Source organism: Aethalodelphis obliquidens, unplaced genomic scaffold (genome assembly GCF_003676395.1).
Source record: "Aethalodelphis obliquidens isolate GAN/ISIS:26980383/991018 unplaced genomic scaffold, ASM367639v1 scaffold7, whole genome shotgun sequence".
In the NCBI taxonomy this organism is placed as follows: Eukaryota; Metazoa; Chordata; class Mammalia; order Artiodactyla; family Delphinidae; genus Aethalodelphis; species Aethalodelphis obliquidens.
This window is the reverse complement of record NW_020837951.1, coordinates 50,703,890-50,714,198: the sequence shown is the minus strand read 5'-3', so window position 1 is coordinate 50,714,198 and position 10,309 is coordinate 50,703,890. Positions and strand designations below refer to the sequence as shown.

Genomic DNA, 10,309 nt, shown 5'->3' with positions numbered 1-10,309 from the left:
TTTTCTCCCATTTAATTTTTTGATAAAATAGAATTTTCAGAACAGTTTTACAGAAAAATGGAGCAGAGCAGATAGTAGAAGGGAATTCCCATATCCATCCACCCTCCTCCACCCCCCCACCATGACTACATGGGTAGTCATGTCTCCCATTTTTATCACCTCATATCAAGGGTACATACTATCAACCTGATTTATGACTGTTGATGTTGACATTGATTACCTGACACCTGGCTGAAACCTTTGTCAGGTTTCTCCACGGTAACTTATTCCCCCTCCCCCCACTTCATATGGTTCTCTTTGGAAGGAAGTCCTTGTGCATTGCCCACAGTAAGAGACTGGAGGGTTATGCTCTACCTCCTAGTGGGTGGAATATCTACATAATGTATTTGGAAGTTTTCTGCAAGGGAGATTTGCCTCTTTCCCCCATGTATGTATTTACTCAGTCATCTACTTTTTATCAGTATAGACACATGAATATTTTATGCTTTGGTTAATAATCTAATACTATATTTTGATGCTCTAATTGCCCCAGCTTTGGCCATTGGCAGCTCTTTCTTGTCTCCCAGTGCCCTCTTTGACATACTTCCATCATTGGGGGTGGTTTTGCCTTTTTTTTTTTTTTTTTTTTAGTGCCCTTACTTTTCTCCTTTCATTTTTAAATAACCCAAATCCCCATAGAAGTTGACTGTAGGAAAACTAACAATGCTCCCTTTCCCAGGTAATCGGATTCCTATGCTGATGGAAGAAATGTGCCTTACCTACAGGGGGTTGAGCGGGAGGCATCTGGGAATCTAAGGCTGAATAAGACACCTGTCCCAGCCCTCCTGAAGCTTAGTTTAATAGGTCACACAAGTAGTAATTGGTTAATTTGGGATTCAAACACAAATCTGTTAGGCTCGAAAACTTCTGTTATTTGTTCTACTTCAACAAACTACATACAACTGAGAAGCCTTAGAGGGTAAACACCTCAGAAATAGAGGATAAGACTTTAAAAAGACTTGTAAGAAAGCTGTTTTCAAAATTTTATCCTGAAGAAACTAACTCCTTTAAGCTATTTTTTGTTATATTAGCTGGCTTCTGATTTCTCACTGAAAATTTGTTGTCATTTTACAAACTCTAATAGAAGATTTACTATGTAACAATCAATGGCATAATACAATATTTTTATGCTGAATTTTTATTAGATGCCACCTCAAATTCTTTTCACAAGTAGGTATTAAATTATGAGTATGTACTGTTAGTATTTTACCATAGGATACCTAGTGATATAACACACATTAAATGATATTGCACTGCACTGCTACTTTATTCTCTGAACTAATTTAACTGAAGCCAATCTAAAAATCATGTTACTTCCAAGGATGTCAAGTGACTTAAACAGAGCGTCTCTGTCATCTTGTTCTCTAGTGTGAGAAAGGAATGATGACCTGGTGAATTAGTTTAAGACACTGAAACTGCAGCCCTTTTTTGCCTCCTATAAGTTTCAAGATTAGAATTTATTATTATAGTAAAAAGTGCTTAATGTTGGCTTTTTTTTTTAAGAAGGAAGAAGGGAGAGAGAGAAAGAGACGGTGTCTCAGACTGGGTGTATACTTTGGAGTTGTTGGGCCATTTTTGTGAAAAGGGTATTTCAAACTGGGTTTGTACTGGTTGGTATGCAGCAAAATCAGTTTAGTTGGTCGTGGCCATTAAAAAAGAAATGAAAGAATATCTGATCACTTGTTTTATGAAACTCATTTTAGTTATATAAGTCTATGCAAGATTGTGGTATAAAATTTACTTCATACTGAGGTTAAATGTTCAAAGAAGTTGAGAATCACTGCTGGAAGGGGACTTCTCTCTAGCCCTCCTGCTTTCTTTCCCTCCACCCTGAACTTCCACAACCTCATGACAGGACATTTCAGTCTTTTCTGAAAACTTGGGTCAGGGAAAGCATTTTGGGAAGCTGAGGTGTCCGGTAGGAGGGACGAGGCCACACCCTCTCACACTCCACTCTGAGCTCCGGAATGTAGTAAGAACATTAAAAATATTTCAGCTCCTCATTCTGAGTGGAGGACACAATCCGCCAGTGAAAGTGGGTAACCAGCTATGAAACACAAAAACATATTTACTGTTACACATTCTTTTACAGCCAAACACCGTGTATATTTTAGTGCCCTCTCCCACTTCCTATTTTTATCCTTCAGGAGAGAGGCCTGAATATGGAGGTGGCCTTAGATTGTTGGGTACATATTTTCCTACCCCCTTTTTCATCTGCGCGGTTTTCAAAGTGCGTTAACAGAGCCTATGCAACTCCTGGCGCAATTGGCTGGCTGAGCCTGAGGAGTGAAGCACCTTCCTTGCTGGCTAAGGAGGGGGCCAGCTGAAGGCTCTTGCCGCGTCGGGTAATGCTCAAAGGACCCTCATCACTGGACGGCGTCGGGAGGAAGGAAGAGCGCTCTGAGGTAGGGCAAGCAAGGGTATAAAGGGGGACGGGGGAGTCCACACAAGGACTCAGAAGAAGCCTCAATAAAAGGCAAAGTGCATCTTTGCCGGATGGTGTAGGAAAGGAGAAATCGGCAGAAGAAAAAGAACACCACCTAAAAGGGTAACCTCAAGGGTCTCTGCTTCTTGGAACACTCTTAACACAGGCTTCCAGCCCAGCCCACCCAGAGCCAGGTGAGCGGCCGCCACCTCTCCGGCATCTGCAAGACCTGCTCCTTCATGAACTTGCCAAGAGCGGAGCGCCTTCGCTCCACACCTCCGCGCAGCCTCCGGGGCTCCGATAGGGAAGACGTTGCGATCGATATCCTGGGAGAGGAGGAAGATGAAGAAGAGGAGGAGGAAGAGGAAGACAAGGAACCCGAGGGAAGCCAGCGGCTCCTAGAGCCGCTGCACCAGCCGGAGCCGCAGAAGGCGCGGCGGGGCGCGGGCGCGGGTGCGCTTCCCGGAGAGCGCACCGAGAGCGGCGGCGGCGGCCCAAGCGACTCCTCCGAGTTTGGCCCCAAGTTCGGGGCACCGATGGGGTCTGCGGCGGCCTCTGCGGGCGCCCCGCAGCCGGCGAAGCCCCCCTACTCATACATCGCGCTCATCACCATGGCCATTCTGCAGAGCCCACACAAGCGCCTCACGCTCAGCGGCATCTGCGCCTTCATCAGTGGCCGCTTCCCTTACTACCGTCGCAAGTTCCCCGCCTGGCAAAACAGCATCCGCCACAACCTCTCGCTCAACGACTGCTTCGTCAAAATCCCCCGGGAGCCGGGACACCCTGGCAAGGGCAACTACTGGAGCCTGGACCCCGCCTCCCAGGACATGTTCGACAACGGCAGCTTCCTTCGGCGCAGGAAGCGCTTCAAGCGCCACCACCCGCCTCCGGGAGCCCACCTGCACCACCCCTTCCCCCTGCCCGCTGCGCCCGCCGCCCTGCATACCCCCTACCCGGGCATGCTGCTCGGGCCCCCGGCCCCGCCGCAGCCTGTCCCGGGGGCCTATCCCGCCTCCACTCCCGGGAGCCGCCCGTGCGCGCTGCTGCATCCTCATCCCCTCCGCTACCTGCTGCTCTCTGCCCCGGCCTACGCTGAGGCGCCCAGGAAAGCGCAAGGCGCGGATCTCGTGACCCCCAGCGCCCTTCCGGCGCTGCAGCCCACGCTAGGCTCCCAGCCTTGGGAGGAGGGCAAGGGGCCGGCGTCGCGGCCGGCAGGCGGATGCACCTCCTTCAGCATCGAGAGTATTCTGCAAGGGGTCCGGGGAGCTGGTACAGGAGCCGCTCAGAGTCTGCCCCCGACCCCGTGGGGTTACCGCCACCTGCTGCAGCGCCCGTCGTGCCTGTTGCATCCTCAGGCCGCTGCCCCCTTGCTCCACGTCTCCGCCGCCGCCGCCGCATCCGCTGCCCGGACGATTTTGCAGCAGCAGCAGCAGCAGCAGCAGCAGCAGCAGCAGCAGCAGCAGCAGCAGGACTCTGCCAGCGGCTGCGCTCCCAGCAAGGGCGCTCTGCTGGGCCGGCACCTGTCCGCCACAGCGGCGCTCCTGGGGTGTCAGCCTGGAGTAGAGGGCTCTAGGCTGACGTCGCTGGTCGCCCTTTCGGGCGGAGAGGGGACCTCACCGGCCTTTTGAATAGCACCCACACCTGCCCTGGATCCGACTCCTTGGGGCGGACAGGGAGCCAACCTGGAGGGCGGAGCCACCCGGGGTCACGATCTCCTCGCCGCCTGCCCTGACGCATTCCACCCTCCACAGCCGGGACCAAGAGTGTGTACCTGCATCCTACAGCGGAGCAACCACTAATTTCGGTTCGCAGCGAAATACTTACAAAGGAAAAGTGGTTATTGTTCCCTTAAGACAACCTGAACGTAAATGTTCGATGGCGTCAGCGTCGAACATTTCTTTTCCGGCCTCCAGTCGTGACTTCCAAGGCTTTTCCGATTTGCACATTTCCAGAGGAACTATGAACGTGAGTGGGGCATTTTGTTCTGTTATTAAAAGAAAAACAAAGAAAATAAATCGTCCAATGCACAACGTTTCCCCCATCTTCATTCCCTAGGAACTGCAAGTATTATTCCCAAATCCAGCGCAGAATCCTTGTGCCCTTTTTGTCTTCCTGAAATCAATGTGTAATATGAGTAGAATTTTAATTTCAGAGGATTTATTTCTGATCTGTATGTCTGATGTGCCATCTTGCGTGGAGAGGTGTTAAAATTAAAGCTAACTATATGGACTAAATAAAGGGCTAAATCATTACACAACATTGTTTATTTTATATTACTTTGCCTTCTAAATGGAACTTATTTTAAAACTTAGTTTTTTCCTCCCAGTTAAACAATTGTTTTACAATTCGTATTCATTATAGACGTCAGAAACAATCCATTTTCAAAATGTTTTTTAAAACTTCCGAATATTTGAAGTTGAAAAAATTCTGGCTTTTAAAATATGGGATTTTAGTATGTATGAAATCTATAAGTGAAAAATAATTAGAGGTCATCTAAATATATTCTCCATTTACCTTCCATCTTTCTAAAGCGTTGATTTTTCTCCTGAATAAGCTGAAGGGCGATTTGACATGAATCTTAGATGTGGTGACCAAAGTTTATTCGGGAAAAATAAAAGGCAATTTAAAAAATTAGAAATGTCAAAACCAGGGCCCAGAGAAAAGGGAAATATCAAATGAAGCACTCGGATCCCGGACATTTGCAATTTAAAAAACTCCCAGGTCAGGTACCTTCTAGGAACTTCTATTCCCTTTCTTTAGAACAGAAAGAACTTTCTCTCTCTTTCGAAAAAATTTCTGAAAAGAATTTGCAACCAGAAAGGTCTCACTGTATTCGGTTTCAGGTGACTGGGTGGGAGGCAAACAAGACGAAGATGTCCATCAAGAAATACTGCCGCCAGAGAACGCAAATTTCTAGAGACCCTGCAGCTCTCAAGGTCCTGACCAGGGCTCACGTTTCAAAAGAACTGTATTCCGCTCGGGTTTGGAGGAAGTCCCCCCGCCCCCCGTGAGTGTAAGAAGCTCGTGCCCCCTCATCTACTCTTCAGCCCCAGTTTTGAATTTCTCATTCCAGGAGGGAGGGAACATATAGAGACACACATTTTCACGGCCGTTTAATTGGCCCATTTTTACTCCAGCTTCTTATCTCCATCCCATCACTCGGAACTTCTGCCTACGACCCCCACTGACTCCTGGCTTGCAGTAGTTCGTTCAGAGGGTGTTCTGGAAAGTTCCCAAGCCCAACCCTTGGTAGCCGCCATTCTCGAGCTTCCGATTCAATTGCCCTCGCTCTGCACCTGCAGCCTTCGCCCGCAGGGCAAGCACCACCGGTTGACTACGTCGGCCCCTATCCTGGGCTAGCAGGAGATCCTCCAAACCCCCTTCATCCCCTTCATCCCCCTCTCCCTCCTTAGGCTTTGCCAAATCGTGAACTCAGTCTGTCTCGCCCTCATTACCTCAGCTTTAAGATTCTTTTAGCAAATTCTGCGGGTTGAGGCTCACCTAAGAGTTTGGAAACAAGGGAGAATATAAAGGGAGCCTATTTCACGCCAACAACACACCCGTTCACATTCCAATTTCCTCTTGCCCTTTGTGTGGAAACTCTCCAGGCCTACATTCGTTCATTTATTCGATCAACAAACGTCCGAGCGCCGGGTACAGCCGCGGATGAGCCCAGAGCCGACTCTGAGGCTCTCCCGCGCGCCCTGCAGGAGACGCCGTTTACTTCCTTCCCTTGACCCCAGGCCAGACCAGCGGAGCCACGAACGTGGGTGACTGCGGGCCGAATCCGGCCCCAGCCGGCCCCTAAGGTCCTAATTATTACCGAATGAAACCATATCGAACGATCAATCTTCAAGAAAAATATCGATTCCGTCGAAGAGTAAATTAAACGTTCTTCTCCTAATGCACGTGGCGCTCGGGTCCACCTGCACGAAGCGCCGCGACTGCGCGGAGAGCTCCGGCCTTCACTGGGGCTCGCCGAACGGACCAGCGCCTGGTGCCGCTGCTACTACGGGGCCGGGCTAGCGCGTTCCGGCCGGCCTTGTGGCGGCGCAGCCCCCGGGGCAGGGGCGGCCGGCAGCGGGAATGGGCCGAGGGCGCGTGGTGCTCGGCACGGTGAGCAGGTCGGGCCGCGTCCTGTACCGCGTCGAGCTCGAGGTCGCAGCTCTGGTTCCCAGGCCCCGGGGGGTCGGAGTAGGGGCGTCAGGGCACCTTCCGGGTCCGGGGCTTCTGTCCGCTCCGCGGTTGGCCTCGGCCCCAGGCTTGGATAAGAACGCTGGTCCATTTTAAACCCCCGCGTGCGCGGCGCTTCCGAGTTACGCAAAGGACTGGAGGGTCGGGGTCGTCTCCTACCCTCGGGATAGTCTTCCTGAGGACGGGTTGACTGGAAGCGTCCAGAGCTGCCTGTGTAGTGGAGCCAAAGGGCTCGAGTGGAGTGCGAAGTAGCTGGGAGGCGCAGACAGGCCGGGCGAGGGCAGAAGGAGAAACAAGGAAAAGTGACTCTCCCTCAGGTCCAGCCCGCTAATAATAACACTAATAATAGTAACAATAGCGGCTAATCCTTCTCTCCTGCTTCCTGTCTGCGGGGCAATGGATTCCCCTTTAACCCTCCCAGCACCCAATGAAGAAGACACTATGGAATCTCCATTACACAGATAAGAAATTTGAGATTTAGAGAAATTAAGAAACTCGCCCGAGGACCTTGGGCGGTGGCACCGGGCTCTGTCGGATTTCTCAACCACTAGTCCCCTGGGCGTCAGCAACCTTCTTATGCCTGGGCTTCCAGTGGGTCGCCGAGGCTGAGGCAGGAAGAGGGCCGCGGTCACAGATCTTACATCCGGGCTCCCGGATCCCGCCTCGCGCGCCAGGAAGCGCGTTTCTCTCCGCAAGACTCGGACGCCCCAAGGCCGCGCACGGTCATATCCGCAGCCCAGCGCCCCGGCTCCGCTCTGCGTTTCTCTAGGAAGCACCTCAGCGGAGCGACGGAAAGGTCACGGCCGGCCCGGCCCTGGCAAGTGCACCGGCCCGGCCCTGGCAAGTGTACCGGCCCTCGCCAAACTCGAGGACTTCGCTTAACCCAAGGTCGCCCGTGAGGAGTCAGCAGAGTCCTGAGAGTGAGTTTTTTCTCCCTGTTTCGCTCTTTCCCCTCGTGGTCGCCAGCAGCCCAGGCACCCCTGCGCATAGGCGTCGTTGGTACCACGAACCCCGACCGCCTGCAGGCCCAGAGCCGCTGCCTCCTCCCTGCCGCCCGCCCTTGGCGGTGGAGGTAGGCTCCCTCCTGCCCCGCGAAGCCCCGCCCAGCCACAGTTCCTCTCCGAAATCTGGACCCTGCGCTCTGCTTCGCGCCCCGTGAGGGCACTGGATCCTGGCAGCGCGAAAGGGGCCCTGATGTGCCCAGGTTGTTGGGCGCCACCGGCCTGGGGAGAGGCGAGGGAGGGGTGGGGGACGCCGGACTGAGGAACGACCAGCCCTCAGTCACCATCTGGTTAGAAGGTCCCGGCCGGCAGGAATTGGAGTGCAGGTGGGGACCCTCGCAGAGAAGGAGGGAGGGCGTCTGTGGGTCGGGCGGACTGGAGTCCCCCGAGGTGGTCGAGGGCTGCAAGCCTGGGCGCTTGTCGGTGGCTTGCACGCCCCGCGCAGGTGCGATCTGGCACCGCGGTAACACGACTTGCGCCCCGTTCCTGCGTACATCGGCTGTATGGTTCTTGTGTATTCAGTGGAGTGTAGCCAGTGATTCAGGAACCTCTCTCATCTCCTGTCTGCCTAAACCGGACACCCCCTGTCTTTCATTTTGACTTGGATGCCATAACAGACAGCAGAAAACCTAGAGACACAGCAGACGCTAGGATAAATAGAATCAAAACGATGATAAGATTTAACTAAGGCTGGGGGAGGGAGGTAGAGCAAATTTTGTTTTCTAAGAATTTGCACCCGTCCTTTACATTTTATTGTGTGGGGAACTCCTAGCTCTCATTCCCCCCAGCACTTAGTAAGAATGTTAAGAAAGGTCTTCCCACGTTAACATATTATTCCAGTCTAAACTGTAATCCTACTCTAATTGCTAATGTCACCTTCTTGTAATTTCTACAAAAATTGGTTAGTCTTAATGGCCTAATTTTCATATCAGCACTGAAATTATTCTCTGGTTTAAACATTCATTGATGTCATATACATCACTAGGTGCAAAGAACTTAAATAGGTTTTATCTATTAATACCAAAATTTGCCCCCCCCAATAAAAACCCAGGAAAATTAGGTGACGGAAAAGAAAAAGGTTTTGAAGACCCAGTCTGAAAATCAGTTTAACACCGGTTTCCTGCTGCTCAGCTACCTTAACATAATCAAGATTTATATGTTAAAATGAATGCTTATAAAAGAAGTACTTGGTTATAAACTTCCTTTACTTGTTTGTCCTTAGAATGCAGGGGTATACTTATTGAAATCAGTAATGAAGACTATTTGGGGATAGTTATGATTTATTCAGCCAGCGAAGCAGTTTCTATTCCCAATTCCAGGCAAAGAGAACAATGAGATTAAATTAAGCATGAGAGAATTCCTTTTCTTCAGGTACTGTCATTTTGATACCTATAGCTATGTTTGTATTCAAAGCCATGCTTACGACCATTTGTTCTTAAAATTAAGGTGACTATATTATTATGTTATTCAAGGTATCTGTTGTATAAGAGATATTGTGCTATATTTCAACAAATGATTATTTTTTCCTTTATTAAAAAGTTTACTATAATGGAAACTTCCAAACATATATACAGGTAAAGAGATTAATATAATTAACCTCTGTGTACCCCTTGGTTAGGCCAATCTTGTTTCATCTTTACCCTCTGACAGTCCTCTCCCACTGGATTATTTTGAATCAAATCCCAGATATCTTATCATTCCATCCACAAATATTTTTGAACATTTCTCTAAAAGGTAAGAATTCCATTGATGTAACCACAATATCACCATACCTAAGTAATCACCACACCTAAGTAATTCATTAATAGGATCAAGTTATCCAGGCTATACTTAAATATCCTCAATTCTCTCAAAACTGTTTTTGATTAGTTGGCTTGTTTGAATTAAGATGAAAATAAGGGGTACACATTGTATTTGGCTGATATAGTCTCTTATAGTCTCTTCCTTTTAGGTTTCATCAATCCTTTTTTTAAAATTGTATTTTTGTTTTTGTTGAAGAAACTGGACTATCTTCAAGAATTTGACTTTTTTTTAACATCTTTATTGGAGTATAATTGCTTTACAATGGTGTGTTAGCTTCTGCTCTATAACAAAGTGAATCAGTTATACATATACATATGTTCCCATATCTCTTCCCTCTTGCGTCTCCCTCCCTCCCACCCTCCCTATCCCACCCCTCCAGGCGGCCACAAAGCACCGAGCCGAGCCGATATCCCTGTGAATAGGTCACATTCTTAACCATTCAATACCTGTTTGGTAAGCAGCTGGTGTTTTATATGATGCTGTTAGGTATTTCTTGTTTGTCTGAATTTCCAGATTCACAGCATTCAGCACTTAATTAATATGATATCACATATCATATCTGTATATGACATATACAAATATATGTATATATTTTATATTCAATAGCTTTGAAACTTTAATCCTGGAGTAGATTTCCCATGTTTACTAAAACCATTTAAACACCTACTGTAGGGAGAGAATGGACATGTGGACACTGGCCGTGGCAGGTGGGATGAATTGGGAGATTGGTATTGACATATATACACCCACATGTATGAAATAGATAGCTAGTGGGAACCTGCTGTATAGCACAGGGAGCTCAGTTCGGTGCTCTGTGATGACCTAGATGGGTGGGATGGGGGTGGGG

At 49.2% G+C, this 10,309-nt stretch overlaps 1 protein-coding gene across 1 annotated transcript; it reads left to right on the top strand.

Annotated features, from left to right (window-relative positions):
- Window positions 1-4,750, top strand: LOC113620079 (forkhead box protein D4-like 1). Its single transcript, XM_027105741.1, has one exon. It carries the CDS (start codon window positions 2,704-2,706, stop codon window positions 4,090-4,092), a length of 1,389 nt encoding a protein of 462 aa, XP_026961542.1. The 5' UTR covers window positions 1-2,703; the 3' UTR covers window positions 4,093-4,750.
- Window positions 4,751-10,309: the final 5,559 nt, after the last annotated feature.

Bases quoted from the DNA above. Each gene is read 5' to 3' on its own strand.
- LOC113620079 (XM_027105741.1), top strand. From the start codon at position 2,704: ATGAACTTGCCAAGAGCGGAGCGCCTTCGCTCCACACCTCCGCGCAGC.